Below are 22,876 nucleotides of genomic sequence, written 5' to 3'. Positions count from 1 at the left end.
TGGTGGCACACGCCTTTAAAATCCCAGCACTCGGGAGGCAGAGGCTGGCAGATCTCTATGAGTCTGAGGCCAGCCTAGTCTACAGAGCGAGTTCCAAGACAGATGGAGCTGTTACACAGAAACCCTGTCTCAAAAAAAAAAAAAAAAAAAAAAAAAAAAAAAATCTGGTCATGCATACATACACAAAGCACATCATAGACAGACAGACATGATAAAATAATTTTTAAAGGACCAGCAAGATGGCACAACAGGGAAAACACATGATACACAAGCCAGGCAACCTGGGTTGGACTGCCAAATGCACATTAAGGTGGACGGAGAGACCTAAGTATGACAAGTTGTTCTCTAATCTCCACACATGTACTGACATGCATGTCAGCACACACACTACTTCTTCCTAAAATTAGAAACAATAACAAAAACAAATACAGGGAGATAGCTGTGGGTACAGTATGTGGAGGAAATGTGCCAAGTTCCTGACTTGAGATCAAGCTCTAGCACCCCATATTAAAAACCCTGGAAGGTCAGGTGCTGGTGGTGCACACCTTTAATCCCAGCATTCAGGAGGCAGAGGCAGGCAGATATCAGAGAGTTCAAGGCCAGCCTGGTTTACAGAGCGATTTCTAAGACAGCCAGGACTGTTACAGAGAAACCCTTGAAAAGCAAAACAAAACAAAAGCCCTGGATACAGTGGTGCCGGGCAGGAAGACGGGAGGATCCCTGAGACTCACTGGCCACTCTAGCCAAATCAGCAAGCTTTAGCTTCAGTGACATACTTGGTCTCAAAAACCCAGGTGAAATGCAACCAAGGATGAAACCAACATTAAGCTCTGGAAAGAGATGGGCACTAACCAAAGGGTCAGTCCTTCAACGCCCCCTTTGCAAGTCCTGAACAGAGGGTCCCCTTTGGTTTCTATCTTCCATCTTAAATCCATAATGAACTAAGATGTCTGTCAGGAAGGAGATTGCTGGGGCCTGCTTCCGGAATGAAGGGGAGGCAGCAGATGGATAGAGCTCCTATTCTATCCCCTCCTTCCAGGATCAGGCTCTGGGGATGCTTTGTAACCAGGATATGATTAGCCACTCAAAATCCCTGAATGGCAGTGCCCTGCGGAGGGGAAGCCACAATACCTCCAGGTGCCACCGACTGTTCCACCCAGTTGCCCAGGAGCCCAACTCACAACATATTAAAGGATGGGAACAAGATTTGATTAGCCTCTTGATGTTTAATTTCCTCTTTTTGATGATGTTTAAACTGGCTCCAAAACGCCAGGCCTATTCCTAGCCATCCAGGAAGGTGGGATATCCTCCCTACCTGTGCATTCTTCCGCCTGCTCCAGCAGCGCCTCTAATGGCCAGGCTGGGGCCGGATATTGTCTTCTCTGGGGGCATCTGCTTTACAGAACCCCAGGGGCAAATATTGACAAAGCCAACTCAAGTGACTGTGAGTAGCCCTACTTTTGATGGAGCAGGGTGGAGGAAAGAAGGGTGTGGCGATGGAGAGCTGAGCACCCAGGCCTGGAGCCTCCTCTGAGGAAGCAGTATGGTTTAGGCAAGGAGCTGAACCTTGGCTCCCAGAGCACACTGCCACAGAGGTTTGAAAGGGCAGCAACACTTATGACTTCAGGTTCGGCAACGGGGGTTATAGGGAGGGAAAGGTCAGGGGAGGGGAGGGGTGATGGCAGGAAAGCGGGACTGGCTCTGGGCTGATGATGGGGTGGAATTATAGTAATAAGGCAGCAGAAGCAACCCATCTTTCTCCAAACTCATACTCTGGAAATCAGTGTCCAGATCCGAGGTTTTTATCCTGGCTCCTCTGGGGAATATTTGGAGGCTGTATTTCTTTTCTCCAAACTCTACCACAGTCTCCTCTATCTGAAACGGGGTTACTGATCCATCAGGATATTTGAAACTATATGCTGCTGTTTGTAAGGTAGAGGACCAAGTAGAGGGCGTGAGGGCTGGCTTCTTGGCCTGGAAACTTTTCTGTACCCACAACAGAGGCTAGGCATACTGGCTCATGCCTATAATTCCAACATTGGGAGGCTGAGGCAATGACCAGTGTCCAAGGCCAGCCTGGGCTTCATTGCAAGACCTTGTCTCAAAAACAATAATAAAGTGAATAAATAAACATATAAAACAATCCTAGAGCCCAAGAATCCTGTGATTGGATAGAAAGTGCCTCAGAAGGGTCAGAGGCTGACAGGGGGCAGGTGCTGGCAGCTCGTCAGAGCCTGTGCCCATCCAATTTCAATTCTCTTTTTCAGTTAGGGTCCTGAGACCCTTCTCCTCACCCTGCCTCAGGGCCTATGTGTCGGGCCAAGAAGCAGGAAGTTCGATGAACCAAAACTGAACTGAAACCAGTTAGTGCCTTTCTGCGAGGCAGCGTGAACAGGGAACAGGCTGCTCCTCAGAGAACACAGCCCAGCTCCGACAATGCAGGAATGGGGGGGGGGGGGGCAGGAAGGGGGAAGGGACTAGATGGGTGGCAAGAGCCAGATGTGAAACCCAAGCATAGCATACAAATCAGATGCAAATGAGTTTCTAATACCGGAGTTGCTAACAGCCACTGGAGCCAGAGCCCTGCTTCATTTTCATCTTTGTAATTTTGAGATTTTCCACAAGGGTTTGGGCAGCTTCGTTTTTTAGTGCCCTCTTCAGTGAGGTAGTGACAGCCCCTTTATAGGAACCATGCTCACCGCCTGGCTGCAGGCACCGCCATTCCCAGAACGGGCCATGGAGACAGCACCTCATGAGCTTCAGGTTTTTTAATTTCTCCCTGCCAGAGCTTTTTCTTTCTTTCTTTGCTATTACTGTCTCTGTCTTTTTTTTTTTTTTTTTTTAAACAATTAAACTGGCAGACAAATGGCTATTGCTGGTGGGTATTAGGGTTGCATTGAACTCCCCTCCCAACATTCTTGCTTACATTTCAACCATAGTTGCCATGGTGGGAGATGAGGTGAGTGTTCGCAGAGGTTTCCCAACCCACCTTGGAGTTTCTTTCAAATGGCTGAGGAAGGATTCCAAATAGGAGCCCCCTGACTGTAGGGGAAAGAAGTCACTGTCTCCCCAATTCCTCAAGTTCAAAGACATGGAGCTAGAAGTGCCTACAATCTTCTTTTAAAAATATAAAACACGTGCAGTTGGCTTTGGTACAAAAAAGAAAAGAAAACAAAAACAAAACATTCTGGTCCCTGTGGAATTTTTCCTCCCCCATCCCAATACATCATGGCCACCCTAGCTCCTACTCCATCAACTCCAAGGAGCCAGGTTTCCATAGAGGATGAAGAGAAGAAGGAACAGCAGGAGGCAGTTAAGGAGAGTGGGGGAAGGGACACGGTCCTACCCACAGCCCTCCTTAAAGGGCCAGTAGGTTCTATGGCCACAAATGGGTGTCACTAGAGTGGGTGTTAGGCTAGAGCCAGCAGCTATGTGGCTAAGCCTGAACATAATCCCAGTGGTGCTAAGGAAAGGCCCTCTGGTCCCTATGGCTTGGTTCCCATGTCCCTGGTCCTTTAAATCTCAGCCCCCCGCCCCATAACCAATAAACAATAAATAAATAATTTTTTCCTAAGTAGAGGGAAGAAGGCATGAAAAATTGGCATCTGTGGTGTAGCTCTTGGATGCCACCAGGGGCGCTGTGGCCTCTAAATCCCCAGTCCCATATGGCCCCAGGTATCCAAGGATCTCAGGAGCTGGCAAGGACAATCAGCAGCTCTTTCAAATATTCCCTCATTATTGGCAGAATGCAGTCCCCAAGGTTTGCCCCCTTTAACTTATGTTCCTCAGTGGGGCAGCAGGCAGGGGGTGGGGTCCCCTTAGCTCTCTGAAGCCGTAGGCTCCCCATCTCGGCTTTCTGTCTCTTCCGGGATGTCCTGCATTCGGGTGAAGTCTGGAGGGTGACAGACAGGGGAGAGGCGATGAGTGAGCAGGATCTCCCAAGAGGAGTAGCACACACTCATACAAATGCCCCTGCAGACATGGGGTGGAGTGGGGGGGGGTCTCTGAACACCATGGCAGGATGACCCCTCAGGTAGAAAAGTCACCATTATAACATGAAACTCTAAGAGACATTTGATTGCTTTGTGTTTCCTTACCATTAGGATGTGGTGGTCTTTAAATGGATTTCTTTACTTTAAAATGCATTTCTACTTGTAAAGTCTGGAAGTCACCAACCAACTCAGGAGTTCTACTACCCTGGGCAGTGGTGGCCCATGCCTTTGATCAATCAGCACTTGGGAGGCAGAGGCAGGTGGGTCTCTGAATCTGAGGCCAGCCTGGTTGGTCTACAGAGGGAGCTCCAGAACATCCAGAGCTACACAAAGAGACCCATTCTCTAAAAACAAAAAACAAGGGCTGGAGAGATGGCTCAGGGGTTGAAAGCACTGGCTGCTCTTCCAGATGATCTGGGTTCAATTCCCAGCACCTACATGATAGCTCACAACCAGTAACTCCAGTTCCAGGGGATCTGACACCCTCAAACAGATATACATGCAGGCAAAACACCAATGCATATCAAAAAAAAAAAAAAACAAAACAAAAATACCCAAACCCAACAACCAAACAACAACAAGAAACTTCTACTACCCACTTGTCATCACACAGAGCGGGAAGCTTTCCCAGGCTGGCCCAGAACAACTGAACCTCAGAAGTCATGTAAAAGGGCTTGGACCCAGACCCCACAACCCCACAAGGGTCTTACCTCGTGGACTGTGGGGTGGAGACAATCGGCTACTGCCTTCCTCCTCACTGCCCGTGTCAGGGTCACTGCTGTCCTGCTGCCGATCCTCAGGGCTACCAAGCTCCTGCCGCTCTCGATCTTCAAAGGGTCGGTGAAGGGAACGAACAGTCACAGGCAAATCCAGGCGGTCATGGCCTCGACTGGGCTATGGAAAGCAAAAGCACAAATCAGATGAGCAGCGTGAAGACTGCAGACTCTGGCGGGCGAGGGCACTGGGCCTCTGGCCCCAACACACCTACCTCACCCCTGAGGGCCACCAATGACCCCCGCCCCCACCCCGACCCCGACAGTAGATGTACTACCAACTGGTAATCCTCTCGGTGATATGACCATATTGTTTACCTTCAACACTCATTTCTATATCCACTGGGTCAAGTTGGTTCTCTAGCCTCAGCCTTCATATGCACAGACTCCAGGTATAATAATGCCTACAGTGCCCCACAGAGTCTACTAGCAGAGATCTTGGGAGGATAGAGTGTATTTGTTGGAAGTGCTGGAGATTGGCAGAGGACTCTGCCACTAAACTTGCCTTAAATTTCTTTTCAGTAACTAGTATGTTTTTGTCTGTATGTATGTGCACTCGTGTATAAGGAAGCCAGAAGTCTACCTTAAAAGTCATCCACCTAGCCGAGCATTGGTGGCACATGCCTTTAGTTCCAGTACTCGGGAGGCAGAGGCAGGTGGATCTCTCTGAGTTCAAGGCTAGCCTGGTCTACAGAGCTAGTTCCAGGACAGGCTCCAAACAATACAGAGAAACTCTGTCTTGACAAAGAAACAAAAGAGTCATTCACCTTGTTTTATGGGACAGGTCTACTATTGGCTTGGAACTAACTCATCAAATAGGCTAGGCTTGTTAGACAGAAAGTGAGAGGAAGAACCTGTCTCTGCCTCCTAGTCACTAGGATTGTGAGCATGTACCATCAGGCTTTGATGGAGGGATCGAACTCAGGTTCTCATGTTTACATGGCAAGCATTTTACCAACTGACACATTTTACCCACAGCCCAACTAGTATTGTCACTCAAATCTGCTGTCTGCTGTCACTTGCGGTTAAATGCCCCACAACCAAGTGTCCTTCAGGTTCTGCAGGTTCTTATCTTCACTCCAGAACTAACTCCAGGCAGCCTTACCTGAGGGGGATTGAAGCTCAAGTATAGAGCATCGCCCGCCGGAAGGCTGCGGCGCCGAGGGTCCAGAGGCCTGCGAGCCCAGGGAGCCTCCGCAGGAAGTGGCTCATTTTGGCCCAAGGCTGCCAGCTGCCGGCGGGCCTCTTCAGCCTCCCGCTCCAGCAGTGCCCGGGCTTGCTCACTCTCTCGGAGCCGGGCCTCCAGGCTGCCAGCTTCGGTGGCCCGCTCTTCACCCAGCCGACGACAGCGCCGCAGCTCTTCCTGAAGCAGCGTGTGTTGCCGCTGCAGCAATGCCAGCTCTGTGGCTTGCTTCTCAGGCGCCACAGGAGCAACTGCGGCCCGGCCAGCTTCACCATCCCGAGAGTTGGCTCGGGATAGCTTTTCCCACCTCTCAGGACCCTCAGGGAATCTGGCTTCCATCAAAGTGTCCTGCTGGGCCACAGCAGCCTGAGGATGGGATGAGGCCAAAAGGTGTTTCAGAAGCAATTTCCACCTACCTCCCTCTCAATCCCAGGACCCAGAGAGCTTGGCTTGAGGGAGTATTTAGGCCTGTGAGGATGACTGTCACATATGTGGACACCTCTGGCTGTTTGCCCCCCCCCAGTCTCCCCCATTCCAGTCCTTGCTCACTGACCTGCAGGCCATGTAAAAGTCCATAGAGATTGACCAATCGCTGCAACGCCTCCTGAGGACAGAGAAAGGGATGGATGCAGCAGTGCCCAAGCTCAGGGTAAAGTGCCCAGACGTTGTCAAGAGGGTGTGGAAACAATAATGTCTAGAGACATACTTTGAGTACAGATGCTCCCCTAAATCACCCAAACTGGACTAGGCTTTCTCAGCTAGAGAGAACTTTCCTTTATCTACCACAGAATTCCCATCTCACCTCCTGGGGTGACCGCAACTGATTTCCATTCCGATCCTGCAGAAATGGACAAGGATGGGGAGTCAGTAGGCACAGACAGACCTGGGGGCTGCCCCTGGCAGCTTTCCACTGTGCCCTTCCTCTACCCACCCCCTGCCTCTCCCAAGAACCCACCTTTTGGCTGGAATCTGAGTCTGCTCTACAGAGCTCGATGGAGCCATTGAAGGTTCTGGCCTCTCCATCTGTTGCAGAAGGGAGGAGGAGGAGCAGTGTATACTTACTTCCTCAGGGACCTGTAACCCCTCACCCTTCTTTAGCCACTCCCACATGGCTTTCATGCCCCGCACTCACTGGCAGTGACCCCAGGACTGGTGTTACCGCTGTCAGATTCCAAAGGTAAAGCTGGTTCTCGGGGTGTCAAAAGCAGGTCGGCACCAGGCCCCACCAGCAAGTCTTTCAGTCCTTCCACTGAAGGGAAAGAAGGAGGTATGGACAGGAGACAAAACTGAGTGGGAATCACCAGACACACACTCACCACTCAAGTATTTAGGGTCCACACTTGGGGAGTGGGGTTTCAGTCAGCCATGTGGCATCCAAGGGACATCAAAGATGTCCAAGGGGCAGCAGAGCCTGCCAGAGGGAGACACGTCCACAGCAAAGTCAGATCTCGTCCCAGGAATGGGACCAGGACGAACCCTCGTGGGCCTTTGTGAGTTGTGGCGTTGACATGGCCCTGGTCTGGGGCCTCATTATGTGAGGCTGAGTCAACAGTCTTGAGCCTTCAGTAGAAAAGCCCTCACCTTCACGGATGGCATCTCGCAAGAGCCGCTCGCCTCGAGGGGACTCAAGGGACTCAGAACGGAAAAGGCCCCTGGGCAGGGCAGGCAGGGGCATCCCACTGACGCCATCTTCTTCTGCCTGGAAGTGCGTCATCTCAGCAAACAGCCCAACCTTCTCCTGCAGCAGCTCCACTAGCGCCCGGTCCTTCTGCTGCAACTCCACTGTCAGGACAGGAACAGGTCAGTGTGGGAGGGAAGGCCCGAGGACCCAAAGAGCCGAAGGAGGGCCCGCCCAGGGGACAGCGTCAGCATAGGCACAGAGGCACTTAATCTTGGGCTTGGAGGATCCCCCAAAACAAACAGCCTTGTGTGTGGTGTAAATCATTCTTACTTTTGCTTATAAAAGTCTGAATAGTGGGGCAGTGGTGGCGCACACCTTTAACCCCGGCATTCGGGAGGCAGAGGCAGGTGGATCTCTGTGAACTCATCAAGGCCAGCCTGGGGTTCAGGCTGCCCATCCCATGCTCTCCATGTTCATTTGGGCACCTGGCTCCCTGCTCATTCAGCCAGTGTGCTGCCCAGAGTGACTAGCAGTTAGACACGCCAACTGTTGTTAGACTCCTGGTCTTTAGAGTCTTTTTTTTTTTTTTTTTTTTTTTTGAGACAAGGAAGGGGCTGGAGAGATGGCTCAGCCGTTAAAGGCTAGGCTCACAGCTAAAAGTATGAGACAAGGAAGGCCTCGTGGAGCTACAGCTGGCCTCCAACTCCATACAGTTGATGACTAATGTGATGGTTTGAATGAGATGTTCCCCATAGGCTCAGGAATTTGGACTTAGTCCCCAGTCGGTGGCTGTTTGAGGAGATCTACGGGGTGGAACCTTGCTGGAGGAAGAACCTTGCTGGAGTTTCAAAAGACTCAAACCCTCAGCTGCTCCAGCTGTCCTGTCTGCCACCTGCTGTTCCCACTGCTATGAATCCTAACCTTCTGGAACTGTGATCCCAAAAGAAATGCTTCTTTGAGTTGCCTTGGCCACTCACAGCAATATAAATGTAACTAAAGACCCGAGGACTACCTTCCAAATGCTGGGATCACAAATGCATACAACCATGCCCTGCTCCCATTAAAACAAAAACAAAAATTTAACTATTTTTTTTTTTTTTTTTTTTTTTTTTTTTTTGAGACAGGGTTTCTCTGTAACAGCTGTGGCTACCTTGGAACTGGATTTGTAGACCAGTCCAGCTTCGAACTCAGAGGTCCACCCGACTTTGCCACCCAAGTGCTGGCATTAAAGGTTTGTACCACTAAACCTGGTATTAACCTTTATTTTTATGCATATAAGTGTCTTGCCTGCACCATGTACATGCAGTGCCCTCAGAGGCCAGAAGGGGGCATTATATGCCCTTAGAACATAATATACATATATAAAGACACACAAATATCTATTTGCACTAATCTTATACAATTTTTTGTAACCTTGAGTAGGCTCTAAACCTTACATAGGCGTCTATCAATCCACATGAAGCTTTCTTTTTTCCCCCGATTTATTTACTTTTACTTTATATATACAAGAGTTTTGCCTTTGTGCGTGGGTGTATACATATACATATATATATGCACCACACACGTGACCAAGGTGGCCAAAAGCCATTAGGTCCTCGGAACATGAGTAACAGACAATTGTAAGTCACCAAGGCACTGAGAACCAAACCTGGATCCTCCAAAAGAGACGCCAATGCTTTTAACCTCTGAGATGCCTCATCCACCTCTTTCATTTTTTCCAGAATTGCATAGTATTTTGTATGGATACACCGTAAATCAATGCACTCCCTGGAGGGAACTTACTTTTGATCCTCCGAAGGTAGGCCTCATCCTCCGTCTCAATCAGAGGGAAGTCCTCCCTAGATGGGCATCTGCAGGGTAACAGGTAGGTTGAGTTTGTGGGAGACACTAGCAACCAGTGTCCCCTCCTTTGCACACATTCTACCGGACCCCCTTCTAGAGAGATGACTCCTCTCAAACCGTGGCTTTGTCCACTCTTTACACCAATTTTCCCCACCTCTCACTACACACGACCTCTAGGCTTGTGAGGGTTATAAAAAGCCTGCTGAGGATGCTGCTCGGGGTCTAACACACACAAGATCCTGCATTCAGCCTCCAACTCTGAGACTGTCGGTACAGTACAGTCTCTAAGAACCCCTTCAGTCCGTTCCTTTGTTGTCGTTAGTGTTTTCAGCCTCTGATACTCCGCTGGGTCCCCACACCTGATTTATGTGGTGCTGGGGACAGAACTCAGGGCTTCCAGAATGCTAGGCAACACTCCAGTTGAGCCACATCACTAATTGGAGTTTTTTAAGACCTCAGCCCAAGCTGGTCCTGAACTCCTTATGCACCAAAGGTTGGCTTCTAACTCTGAGTTCTTCTCCTCCACTTCCCATGTATTGGGGTTATAGGTGTCATAGGTGTCCATGCCATATCAGACTATTTTCAACACTTTTTTGCCTGAGCATCTATTTTTCCCCCTTAGCATCTAGACCCTTGTCTGACGACTTCAAATCGAATGGCTGTCCTAAGGAGTTACTGCTTTAGCACAACTGATTTACTTCTTGCATCTACTGTTTATGGATGAACCGTACTCAACTCATTAGTATCAATGCTTTAATTATGCTATGCTTTCATTTTTAGGAGATAAAGGAAAAATGTACCAGGTAAGAGTCGTCTTTCTATTGCGCTGTTAGTGCAACACAGGCGTGCCACCATGCAAGAGCTCTGCGTAACCCATCAGTTCAGTATACTTTGGAGGGGTAGCAGGGTTGTCTGAGCATAAACTGTAAGTTTCTGTATCTTTCTGTCTTGGCCCACCTTGTTTTTCTCTATCTATGCCCCTGCCTCTCAGGATGGCTTCTGCCTAGGACCAAGGCCATGGGACCCCGAGGCCATATGTACACACAGGCAGCAGGCACACACTCACACGCGCACGCTCTGCTGAATGACACGGATCCAGGTACTACGGTCATCTCGGGACGCTGTGTGCACCTCATACATCTCAGGCGGGCCAGCACTGATCAAAAACATCCCTTTCGCCTGGTTGGCAATGTCCCTCACGATCAGATTTTGTAAGGATACCACTGAAGGCTTGTCCTATCAGGGAAAAGGAAGAATTAAGACTAGGAATCCTAACCCTTAACATCTTGGTTTCCAGTCCTAGAATACCAAAAGGATTGAAGATGATGCTGTATACACAAGAACTCAGGCATCACTACCAGCCAAGACGTAGAAGTGCCCTTGAAAGTTTCTCTCTCTCTCTCTCTCTCTCTCTCTCTCTCTCTCTCTCTCTCTCTCTATCTATCTATCTCCTGGGCTCAGTATGTAACCTAAACTTTTGTTGAACTCACTATGTAGCTCAGGATAGCCTCAAAATCGCAATCCTCATGCCTCTGCTTTTCCAGTACTGGGATTATTGACTTCTGCCTGCTTTGCTTTTATTGTAGTTGTTGTTGTTTTTTGAGACAGGGTCTCATTTTATGACCTGTCACTAGCTCAGAACTTGCTATACAGACCATGTTAGGCCTCTGCCTCTGCCTACCAAGCACTGGGATTAAAGGTTTCCTCTACCATTCATTCCATGATAGTCCATTTATTTATTTATTTGTTTGTTTGTTTATTTGAGACAGGGTCTCATATAGTCTAGGCTAGACCTGAACTCACCATATATCTGAGGGTGACTTCGAATTCCCGATCCTCCTGCCTCTAACTCCCAAGTGCTGCCATTAAAGGCCTGTACCACTGTACCTGGCTTCAAGCTTTATCTTCATCATCTATAAAATAATTCTAACGATGGGCTTTCCTCACAGGATAAGCATGCCTGTGCATAGCAGTAACACTTGGTAGCTAATCTTAACGTTTATTATATGGAATTAACTGCTACAACAAGTATTTGGCATAAGTCTTTCTGGGGCCTGGTAATAAGAGCAATGGATAAGTGAACAGAAGAAAGGCTCACCAGGGCAGGAAAGATGTACTTCTGGTCCTTTTCCTGGAGAAACACTAGCACATCTGTCATCAGCAACATCAACACATCTGGCCAAGATACAAAGTTAGAAAATGGTCAGCACTAAAGGCTCAAAGCAACTGTTTGCCTTCTCCCTAAGAACCAGGTCCACCTTATTAGAAGGTGTTTCCCAGCCTCATCCACCTGGTTTCCTTCACCTTTCCTGATCTCTGACCTCATTCTTCTGTTTGTTTGTTTAAGACAAGGTAGCCCTGACTGCCCTGGAACTCACTCTGTAGACCAGGCTGGCCTCAAACTCAGAGATCTGCCTGCCTCTGCCTCCAAAGTGCTGGGTCTAAAGGTGTCCAGCTGACCTCCTCATTCTTACAACATGGCAATGGAGAAGACAGAGATATGTGTGCTACCAGACAAAATAGCCTCTTGAACTAGCAGGGGACACAAAGAAACTTTTGCCTCAATTGGTTCCGAGTTGTTGCTGTTTTGTTTTTTTAATTAGCCAGTTTTGGCCAGATGTGGTGATCCCAGCACTCAAAAGGCAGAGGCAGGTAAATCTCTAAAAGTTTGAGGTCAGCCTGGCTTTCATAGGGCATTCTAGGCCCACCAGTGTCTACAAAGCAAAGATGCTGTCTAAAAAAATAAATAGAAAACAAGAAAAAAAAAATAAAATAAAACCATCACCAACAAAAATCTATACCACCCAGATCTGATTCTTTACATTTATTTTATATGTGTAAATATTTTGCCTGCATTATGTGTATGTGCACCACGTGCATGCAATGCCGTTAAATGTCAGAAGAAGACATTAAATCTCCCCCAACACACACACCAGGAACTGGAGTTGCATAGTTGCAACTTGGGAGCTGTCACACTAGTGCAGAGAACGCAACCAAGATTCTCTGCAAAACAGCAAGTGCTAACCACTGAGCCATCTGTCCAGCCCAGCCAGTGCTTCTAACCCCTATGCCATCTCTCCAGGCGCTTATTCAATTTTTTTTTTCTTTTTTTTTTTTTTCTTTTCGAGACAGTTTCTCTTTGTAGTCCTGGCTTTTCTGGAACTTGCTCTGTAGATTAATTAAAGGCAAGCACCACAACCACCACCTGGCTAAACTTATTTATTTATTTAGCCTGCATGTATGTCTGTATAAAGTTGTCAGATCTCCTGGAACTCAAGTTATGAACAGTTGCCAGCTACCGTGTGGGAGCAGGGAATTGAACCCAGGTCCTCTGGAAGAGCAGCTACTGCTCTTAACCACTGAACCATCTCCCTAGGCTTTTTTTTTTTTTTTTTTTTTTTTTTTTTTTAGGTATTCTAATGAACTGACATAGTCCCACTTCTTACTTTTGCACAGGGGAGGGACAAAGTTAGTTTCCTTCCAGTAAAGCAGGAGAAAAGTCCATTCCATCACCTTTGACTAATCTCACCTCTAACCCCAGCAAGCCCTGCTTCATTTTCTTCTTCCTGCCCCACCCCCAGGCCCTCAGATCCGATGGGCCCTGCACTCGGGGGAAGGAAGGAACCAAAGAACAATTTTATAAAGACCTGAATGCCATAGTCAAGAACACACAGTCACCCTTTGCCTGTGGGGATTTCACTAAACTGTGGACACAGAAGGGGAGCGCTTTTGCTAATCGCTCAGAAATAGAGCTCTCCAGCCTTGCTATTTTTAACCCTCAATGCTTTATATTCTTAGCTGCTGTGTGGGAGGGATGGGAAGGAGAGAAATGGATGGAGGAAAAAGCCTGGTAAAAGACTGACAGTATCCAGGCCCTAGGAGCAGACATCTCACAGCACAGGTGGAATTTCATATGGCTCTGGCTTTGGGTAACCCCCATCCTTCACCTCTAAACCAAATTTTAGAGGTGCTATTTTCATGTCCTGATTTAGGTGCAAGGACTTTACCAGTGCAGATAATTGCTAATAAGCAAGTCTGTGGAAGAGCACCCCAATCCCTCAACACGTGTGGTCCTGAGGTTTGCTCTCACTTTCCCAACCTCCCAGTCCTTCACAGGGTTCAGTTCCCACCACTCTGGGTCTCCCAGATGTATTTCTAATGTCCAAGGAGTTGGGACTGTGGCTGGAGGAACCTCCTTTTGATCTGTGTCTCTATGTCCCTTTGGTTAAGACAGGTGGTTCTCTGGCCATTCACAGACCACAGAAATGAACGCATTCCAATGAAGTCCCTGCTGGCCCATGCTATCAAATGCAGCAATAGCTCACCTCTCTCCTTCTGAATCTCACCCTTGCTGGAAGGCTATAAAAATAGTTCCAAACGGTGGCTGCAAATTCCATTCAGATTATCTAACTACTTATCAAGTCTGCCAAGGGGGCCACTGACCTTTAAAGCGACCTGCGGCTGTCTTCCAGAGCAGGCAGCCATCGTGGATAAGTTTTCGTCGCAGAAGCTCCTCTCGGCCGAAGGGGCCCTTGCCAGGCACGGGGGTCTGAGCCCGCGGGTCCATTCGGTTGTAGATCTCCTGCAGGCGGGCCCCTTTCTCCAGTTCGTGCACATCCTGGTCCACATTGGACAGCAACTCCTTCACTAGCCCTAGCGCTGTCGTCAGGTCTTGGCACTCTTCCTCAATCCCTGGCGACACCAGCATAAGAGAAGGCTTAACTGGTGCCATCCAACCCCCCAGCCCTGCTGCTTCCCTGCCCTCCGTGCTTTCTTCCTCACCATGGGAATGTTGCAGGATCCGGTTGATGAGGACTGGATATTTGGTGATGCGCTGAGTCACCAGCAGAATGCATTCCTGAACCCCATGTCGCTTCAACACAGCTGAGCGCGTCACTTTCTATAAGGGAAGATGAAAGACTAAGGGGACAGAAAGACTGGGAAGCCCAAGCTCCGAAGCTGGCTCACCCTGGCATCGGCCCCATGTTGGCCTGGGTAGGCAGCTTCTGGGAAACAGGAAAGAGAATGTCACAGGTCTGTGATGACAAAATCAGTAAGGACATGAAAACGTGACCAATATCATCTTGAACAGTAAGAGGTGGCTGTTGACAAGATCTAAGAGTGAGTTGGGTACTGTGCATAGAAGGCAGAGGCAGTTTGAGGCCAGTGTGGCTTACATAGTTCCACAACAGTAAGGGCTATATAATGAGACCTCGTCTCGAAAAAAAACCAAAGAGATCTAAGAGCACACAGGGTACACAAGTGCGTTCAGAGTGCCTGCCCTCTATGCATGTACAGAGGGCATATGCTACCTTGAGACAGGGCCATGAGGAGGCTGGAGATGCTTGCTTACCCGGATGAACTGCTGGAAGCGTTTGTCTCGAGCATACAGCTCCTTATAGAGCTTTAAGGCCTTGGTGTGGCGGCTGCAGAACTCTGAGTAGGTCTTGCGCATCTGCTCTGCATTGGAACCTGAGAACTAGAAGTTAGGACAGCAAGTCCAGGTCAGCACTTCCTGCAGAGCCACACCTCACCCCTCAGCACACCTCTGGCTTCCTGCTGGACAGCTTCGTCCTCTTCAGTTCTCCCCAGCTTCCCTTCTTGATACCACAGTTTGGTTGAAAGTTAGAATTGATCACTCTTGGGTTTTTTTTTTTTTTTTTGAGACAGGGTTTCTGTGTAACTTTGGAGGTTGTCCTGGAACTTGCTCTGTAGACCAGGCTGGCCTTGAACTCACAGCCATCTGCCTGCCTCTGCCTCTCGAGTGCTGGGACTAAAGGCGTGCGCTAGTGACATCTGGTGAATTGATCACTCTTTAGCCAACAAGATGGTGGGAAAGAACCCACTCCCAGAATTGTTCTCTGACCCCCATATGTTCACGTGTGATCCTGTTCAGGCACACACATACATGACGTGTGCATGCATGCTCTCTCTCTCACACACATACACACAAACCACACAATTTTTCTTAATGAAAAAGCCATGTATGGTAGTGTGCATCTTTAATCCCAGCACTTAGAAAGTAAAGGCAGGTGGTGTCTGTGAGTTAGAGGCCAGCCTGGTCTACATAGTGAGTTCCCAGACAGCCAGAGGTACGTAAGACCCTGTCTCAAAACAAGAAATGCTCATTCGTGTCCTAACTCCTTCTACAAATCATCCAGGAGTCCTGGCTTTTCCTACCTGGCTGATGAGCAAGTCACCCAAACGATGGATGACAAAGTTCCGGGTGCTGCCTGGACATAAGGCCTGGCGCCGTCTCTCCAACAGCTGACTGAGGAAGCGTGTATGAATGTCACTAAGCTCATCCACACAGGGGAACAGGCCCTGGACTACTCCAGGCTCCAGCTGCAACTCTTCCAGCATCCCAGTACGAAAGAGGCGGGTCATGATCTTCAGTGTTCTCACATGGTGCAGCTCTGTCTGGATCAGCTCTATGAGACAAAGGGACATTCCCTGTACTCTACCTCAGACACGATTCATGATGTCCTGGAGTCTCTTCCAAGTTAATACTTGCATTACTGTCATCTTAAGACCATTTTTGAGTTCGTATTTATCTCTATGCCTTGCCATTTCAAGCTGTAGACTATTTGAGGGCAAGAGTCATGTGTGTTAGGTGTGTAGGTTTTCCAGTTCTGAGCACAGTGCTGGGCACTGGAGGGGCAGAGGACCGAGTGAGGAAGAGATCTAGATGGGGCCTTGGGAGCTGGGTGTAGTGGTGTGTTCCTGCAATCCCAGAACTCAGGAGGCTGGGGCAGGACTCAGAGTTTGAGGCCAGGCTGGCCAACATAGTGAGACTGTTCTCTAAGAAACGTAAGATTTAAAAAAGCCCAACAGCACCAAGTAGATGCACAGGGCCAACCTGATGCCAGCCAGGGACATGGAGGCCAAGGAGAGGAAGAAGGCATCCAGACAGCCGGGTGGCAGAAGGAAGATGCAGGTAAGCTGGGTCTGGTAAAACAAGGGAAGACCAGAGTGCCCCTGGCTTACCGTAGATGACATCTTGCTGCTTCATCACCTCCTTCCTATGCTGCTGCAGGAAGCTGCTGTCCACGGCGAGGCTCCACGAGTCTGCTGCAAAGTCCTTCTCATCCATCTCAAAGTCGCTCATCAGCTCATTGAAGATCACCTCTGCACCTGGGCATCAGTGCAGGTGGCATCAGAAGGCAGCTCTCCTCTCCAGGCCCTGGGTCCTCCCCCACTCCCGTTCACAGGCTTCCCACACCACACATGCCAACACTCCTTTCCTCCATGCTGGGTCTGCTCACCTTCATCAATAAGGGACTCCACGGACAGGGTTCGGTTCCGCATGTTGAGGGAGTCTGTGGACTGGGAGAGGATCCGACGCAGCCCCAGGGGAGACTCATCATTGAAATGTCTGAAGGAAGCGGAGGCCATCTGCATCACCCCCACTCGGGCAGGAGGGCCCTTCCCAGGTCAGTACCCGAGGTTGAGCCCCTAAGGAGAGCTACTCTGTGTTTAAACTTATCTTTCACATATCTGGCTCCAGTTCTGAATTCAGGAACAGGAGTACTGCTCTCGTGGGCTTTGTATTCTCTCCTGCCACGCCCCCTCTTCCCCAAACAGAAGCTCACCCAGCAATGTTGGTGGTGGAAACACTCTTGGCCAAAGACAAAGAGGAGCGGCCACGCCGAGAACCTAGGAGGGACTGCCGGAAGCTATCAGAAGGGTAGATGGCAGAGGTCGGCCGCTCTCTGGTAGTTGCTATAAGAAAGGAGGCCAAGCAGGAAAAAACTGAATTCTCAGCCCTTTGGTCTCCCAGGCCCCTCAAGTGGAACTAAGGTGAACTGTCTGGTCTGTCCTCCACTCTTTAGAGTCAGAGAAAGTTGGCAAAACCAATCAAGAGAATACCACCGTCCACTGTGCAACCCATCAGCATGAATTAAGAGCCTTTTCTTATATGTTCTTCAACCCTAGACAAGCTTATGAGCAAACTGAAGGCCAGAAAGGTAAGGCCGGCCTGGGGTGACCCAAGCTGGTGAGAAGGAACTTGGACACCATGCGTCTTCTGAACTTACACTTGACATTTGCCACAAATAATTCCCAAATGAAGTGTAGATAAGTGGCAATCATAACAGGATGCTGCAAGGCTCAAGTAACCAGTCATCCTTGTCCCTCATCCCTACTTGGATTTGTCTGTCTTGATAAGCCCATAAGGACCATCCATCCCTGTGCCACTCCCCTAAGACACGGCTATTTAAAAGGAGCCGTCTGTGTCTGGGTATGACCTCATGGGGGCAGCAGAGCCCATAAGCTCAGGAGCGTAGTGGTCCTGTGGCTCATGGGGACTTCCCATTACTCACTCTTACTTCGAAGAGAAACAGACTGCAAGGCAGTATTGTTCTTCAGTAGAGCAGCTTTCTGTTGCTGTGAGACACAGAGCAAAAGAGACACCAAGAACAGCTGTCACCCAAAGACGACCCACACACACACCCAGGACAAGCCAGGGCCTAGCAGCTGCCCTCTTGGGGGAAAGCTAACACTGGTTAAGGGCATCCAGGCAGGTGAACTAGCATGGCAGAGCTATGTTTACAGTAGGCCTGTGGCCTAAGGTGGCAGGTCTGGGCCGCCCCGTGGCAAGGAGAGGGACATAGGGTAGGAATGACTGGACAGGCAGACAGGCACCGCACTCACTGCCCTCTCCCCCAGCCCTCTGCCCACCCTGCCCTCTCACCTTCTGCTTGACCTTGGTACAGTTGGCCAGGGTGTCTTTACAGCGGTTGTGGATAGTCACATTGCAGGCTGGGAGGGTGGGGTAGAGAGGGTGAAGGGAGGGCTGGGTGGCACAGGAGGGGACACACCCACATGTCAACACCCAACTTCCTAGGCCATACATTCTGCACACTCTCCCAGCTTCCCAGAATTGTTGGTCATTATCACATGCCAATCCCTCCCTGCCACCCTCATCCTTCGAGCAGGAATGCGAGTGAGGGGGTCTGAGGTGGACAGCCCAGAAGGCTGGACAATCCTACGGCCTGAGGGGACCCGGGGAAGGGAAGGAGGGTGTCTGCTGCTCGAGAAGAGCCGAAGGAGATGACACTAGCAGATGGGCATGGGGGCTCCCAAGACCAGACAGTGGCAGAGACAGCCAGAACGCCCCTTAAGCCCCGTGGAAAGCTCCCCACTCATTTCATCAACCCCTCACACTTCACAGGGGGGGAGCTTGGTCTGGATATGATTTGCTAGCCCAGGTCACCCAGCTGGTGGACAGCCAGAAATTAAACTTAGATGTGCCCGAATCCAAAACAATGCTCTTGCCAGGTGGTGGCAGCGAACACCTTTAATCCCAGAACTCAGGAGGCAGGGGGCAGGCAGGGGCAGGCGGATCTTAGTGAGTTTGAGACCAGCCTGATCTATAAATCAAGCTCCAAGACAGTCAGGGCTATACAGAGAAACCCTGTCTCAAAAAACAAACAAAACAACACACACACACACACACACACACACACACGCCATACTCTTTCACATATATGCCAGCAGCTTCTGTTCGTAGCTTCAAAGTCTGGACCCAGTGCCCCTTCCCTTTCCTAGTGTAGCAGTCTTCTGCATCAACTCCATCCAGGCTGCTCTCTACCTTCTCGGCTTGGGAAGTTCTGTCCCCCACTAAGGCAAACAAACTACAGCTCCCACACTCCATCTGCCTCTGCCCATCCCCCACCCCACCTCTCCATGAAGTAGGAAAGGAAAAAGGCATAGCAGAGCCTAGGCTCAGGACCATGGCTGTCCCCTTCCTGACATGCCTTCAGCTCCTCAGCTTCCCCCCCCCCCACACACACACCCCAAACACCACAGGAAACTCAGCTAGCACTGCAGACAATGCCCAGCACCACACTCACTTCCACAAATACAAGGCACAGGGTGGGGCAGAAAGGGACGACAGACGCAGGGCTGTGCAGTGCCCACCCCCTGGAGCTCCCTTCTGCTACTCCCAACACCTAGTGTCTCTGGATCAAACCTCCGCTTTCCACCTGCTCTCAAAATAGTGCTACCCACCTCCCCAGTTCCCCTGGCAACAGCTTCCGGATTGAGTATTTTGTCAGGTCTCTAGAGGGATCTAGATCAGGGTTACCTCCTTGTCCTTTTAGCTCTAGATCAAGTGGAAAAGAAGTAGGGAGGTAGGGCCCCCCATTAGATCTTTCTGAGGATCCTTCCCAAAGTCATAAAGGGATGTGGAGGCTAGAGCCTGGTTGTTCTGGTCAGTGTCAGGCTACAACATTCCCATTCTACTCAGAGGGAGGCATGGGAGTTGGGGGGGGGGGGACAGAGCTGCAGCCCTCTGCACTGGTACCCTAAGGAGGCAGCAATTCCTCCTTTATGTTTCTTCATTATAGGACCATGGGACAGGAAAAAGGCTGGATATGGGAAAAATTAGGAATTTTGAGTCCTTCCCTCCATCACACAGGTCTCTGCTGCATTTCTTTATCAAGGATAAAGAAAGAGATAAGGCCTAATTCCATCTTGTCCTTGAATCAGCACAGATTTCAGATTCCACCCACATGCAACAGAAAGGCAGGGGCAAAGGGATCCCGAAGTCTAAAATGTCCAGTGCGATGGATAGAGGCAGCTGCAAAGCTGGCAGCTCCCTCCCACCCCGGTTCAAACACGCTCCTGCTCCTTCTCCCGGCAGTTCCCTTAGCTGTTAACAGCTGTTCAGAGGGCAAGGGGGATACCCAGCAAGCGACAGCTGGAAACAGCAATCCCAGCCTCTGTCAACCCATACCCAAGAGACCGGCTTATGCCATGTTCCAGTAGCCACCACCCAGTGTGAGGAAAGACAGCAAGGAACAAATCACCTGGGCATGGGAGTTGAGCCCAGCTGGAGCCCAAAGTAGAGTCCCTTTTAAGGATTCATAATGGAAAGGACTGATGGAAGGACTAGCGATGATGGTGACCGAGTCTGAATGACCTTTGGGGCCAAACGACTTACTTGGGCAGATGAGGGCCTCCTTGGCTGTGATGCTCTTATTGCAGGCATAGCACATAGTCATGCCCGAGACTGAGATGGTGGTAAAGAGGTGGCCGTTGGTATAGCGAGCATCCTTGGCTTCCTTCATCTTCTCTTTTTCTCGGGCCTGTGGAAAGGTTGAGAGATAGAAGTGAGGCTAGAAAATGCCTAAGTATCTGGCTTCCAGAGAAAAAAGCCGAAATGCCTGGTGGAATGACACCAATTGCTAGAGCATAACCCGTCAAGCGCGGGTGTCAGAGATGGCTGTCCGGGCATGACCAGGCCCTGGGGCAGTCAGTCCCTGAGGTTCCTAGGCCTCTGACCTACCTGACCCCGGCGACTGGGCTGCCTCCTGTTGCCACTCATCTCGCTAGTTCTAGATCTCTGCGTCCTTACTCCACCTCCCCGGCTTAGCTCTGCTCGCCCCCGGCTGCTGTACAGCTTTCTCTGTGCTGGGGGAAGATGCGCAGAGAGGAGGGGAGGACCGGCGAAGCAGAGGGTGCCAGCTCACCAGCGCTTTCCAATCTATGGGAGTTAGCTCCTCTCATAACCATGACAACGGGTGTTGGAGCTGCTGTCTTCAAAGCAGTCATGGGGGAGCAGGGATGGGGAAGCAGGAGATCCCCTTATTAGATTGGCTGGGGGGACAGAATGCGTCTTCAGCCACCCCCAACTCAGAGGTCAGGACCCCAAACCTCTACTTATACTCAGTCTAAAGCCCAAAAGATCCTTCTCTGGCAGTGGGGGGGGGGCGTTTGGGGGGCTCAAGTAACCAAGAATACCCTTGAACTCCGGATATTCTGGCCTCCACTGCTCAAGGCTGGGATTACAGCACCAGCACCGTTGTGTCACTTCTTGTCCCCGAGGCATGCCTTTGCCTTTAAGCTTTCTCCCACTTCCTCCAGCTTCTGCAAGAGTCCCTGACTTCCTTCTGTTCCTCCCCAAGCTCCTGACTTTTCCAAGACCCACACAAAGGTGAAAAGACAACCCTGGCTGTGGTAGCTCATGCCCATGAATTCCTGCATTCAGGACACAGGAAGATTGCAGCAAGTCTGGGCTATAGAATAACTGTCTCAAACACACACACACACACACACACACACACACACACACACACACACACACAGCACTTAGAATATGGAGGCCGGAAGTTTGGGAGTTCAAGGGCATCTTTTGCTATATAGTGATATGGATGATGAGGCCCAATCTCAAAACACCACCAGCAAAACAAACAAACAAACAAACAGGTTAGGAGAGGGCACACAAAAGCAAAGGCACCTGCTGCCGGACTTGATGACCCAGGTCAACCCCCCCCCCACCCCGGCCAGGCCCCACACAGTGGAAGAACTGAACTGACACCCACATTCAAATCATGGCACATACCCAATAAATGAGAAAGGGCAGGCCAGCTGGCACAGTGGGGCGTGGCTTTAAGCCCGGCACTCAGGAGCAGAGGCAGGTGTATCTCTGAGTTTGAGGCAAACATAGCAAATTCCAAGCCAGTCCGGGCTTTATAGTGAGACCTGGTGCCTAAATTAATGAGTTGATTAATTTAACTAAAGATGTTAGCGGTAAGGACACCGTGCAGGTGGCTGACACTGAGCACTGAGGACACTGGCTGGAACCCTAGGACAGAGAATCAATTCGGTGAAAAAAACATTCAGCCTGGGCAGGAGGGCCAGTCCTGCCTACCCCGCTGACCACACTGGCAGTCAGAGTGGGGGAGGATGGGGGAAAGGGGAAGTGTGAAGATGCTGGGTCAACAGTGCAGAGGCCAGAGAGCAATGGACCATGGTGCCCTAGGTCTTGAGGTGTCCTGGACCAAGATCCTTCTGTCTTGGCCCTCAATGAGGGTGACCCGAGGGTGACACAGCCCAGTGGTTTGGAGGTCATTCCCTTATTGTTCCTCCTCATCTTCCTCCCCACCTACACCATTCATTTTTCCTCCCCCCCCCCACTCCATAGTTTTTTGAGTTAGGGTCTCACTATATAGCCCTGGCTGGCCTTGAACTGAAGGCCACCCTCCAGCCATGGAAGTACTGGACCCACCAGGCCAGGGCTTCTCTCCTTACCCTGCCTGTGACTTCCCTCCTTGTCCTCCATCTTTGGCTCAGCCACTCTTCCTCCATACCTCCACCTCAGCCTTCTTTCTATCTGTCTCACAACTACTTCTCCCCTAATGCACCACCTGAAATGCTTCCCTGCAGCTGACTCCTCCTCTCCTAAGGGGCACCCATCCCTGAGACTCTGGTCTCAGACACTTAAGCTTTCTCTACCTGCCTGACACTAGGAAAGTGTCTCATTGGTCTCCTCTTCAGCTGACTTGTGGCAAAGTGTAGCTCTTTAATTGGATTGTTTTTAGATCAAAGTCACCTCAAATTCACCTTGTGGAACTTCAAAGATCAAGTCTAAACATCTCTTCCCACTGCCATATACTCTCTCCCCACCTCTCTGCCCTCCCAGCCTACTCTAGGACACTGATCTAAAGTATGACCATGTACG

General features: G+C 50.1%; 1 protein-coding gene across 9 annotated transcripts in view; it reads right to left on the bottom strand.

Annotated features, from left to right (window-relative positions):
* Positions 1-3,098: 3,098 nt before the first annotated feature.
* Positions 3,099-22,876, bottom strand: part of Arhgef2 (Rho/Rac guanine nucleotide exchange factor 2) — a 38,480-nt gene continuing 18,702 nt past the window's right edge. For 6 of the 9 annotated variants that reach the window (XM_051199345.1, XM_051199346.1, XM_051199352.1 and 3 more), the window contains 21 exons: positions 20,357-20,501; positions 18,104-18,171; positions 17,733-17,796; positions 17,004-17,133; positions 16,677-16,786; positions 16,399-16,545; positions 15,592-15,842; positions 14,765-14,890; positions 14,194-14,311; positions 13,855-14,103; positions 11,510-11,586; positions 10,478-10,647; positions 9,352-9,419; positions 7,530-7,730; positions 7,081-7,197; positions 6,904-6,971; positions 6,751-6,786; positions 6,502-6,552; positions 5,871-6,314; positions 4,703-4,886; positions 3,099-3,892 (listed from right to left, as the gene is read on the bottom strand). In XM_051199345.1, coding sequence (XP_051055302.1) covers positions 3,819-3,892; positions 4,703-4,886; positions 5,871-6,314; positions 6,502-6,552; positions 6,751-6,786; positions 6,904-6,971; positions 7,081-7,197; positions 7,530-7,730; positions 9,352-9,419; positions 10,478-10,647; positions 11,510-11,586; positions 13,855-14,103; positions 14,194-14,311; positions 14,765-14,890; positions 15,592-15,842; positions 16,399-16,545; positions 16,677-16,786; positions 17,004-17,133; positions 17,733-17,796; positions 18,104-18,171; positions 20,357-20,501 — 2,898 coding nt within the window. In that variant the 3' untranslated portion in view covers positions 3,099-3,818. Of the gene's footprint in view, positions 3,893-4,702; positions 4,887-5,870; positions 6,315-6,501; positions 6,553-6,750; positions 6,787-6,903; positions 6,972-7,080; positions 7,198-7,529; positions 7,731-9,351; positions 9,420-10,477; positions 10,648-11,509; positions 11,587-13,854; positions 14,104-14,193; positions 14,312-14,764; positions 14,891-15,591; positions 15,843-16,398; positions 16,546-16,676; positions 16,787-17,003; positions 17,134-17,732; positions 17,797-18,103; positions 18,172-20,356; positions 20,502-20,701; positions 20,841-22,446; positions 22,508-22,876 lie in introns of those variants that run through there. The other 3 variants (XM_051199350.1, XM_051199351.1, XM_051199347.1) reach the window with 3 other exon arrangements.

The sequence above is a fragment of the Phodopus roborovskii genome, unplaced genomic scaffold (genome assembly GCF_943737965.1).
Source record: "Phodopus roborovskii unplaced genomic scaffold, PHOROB, whole genome shotgun sequence".
In the NCBI taxonomy this organism is placed as follows: domain Eukaryota; kingdom Metazoa; phylum Chordata; class Mammalia; order Rodentia; family Cricetidae; genus Phodopus; species Phodopus roborovskii.
The sequence above is the reverse complement of the archived record's forward strand: the minus strand, read 5'-3'. Positions and strand labels throughout refer to the sequence as shown.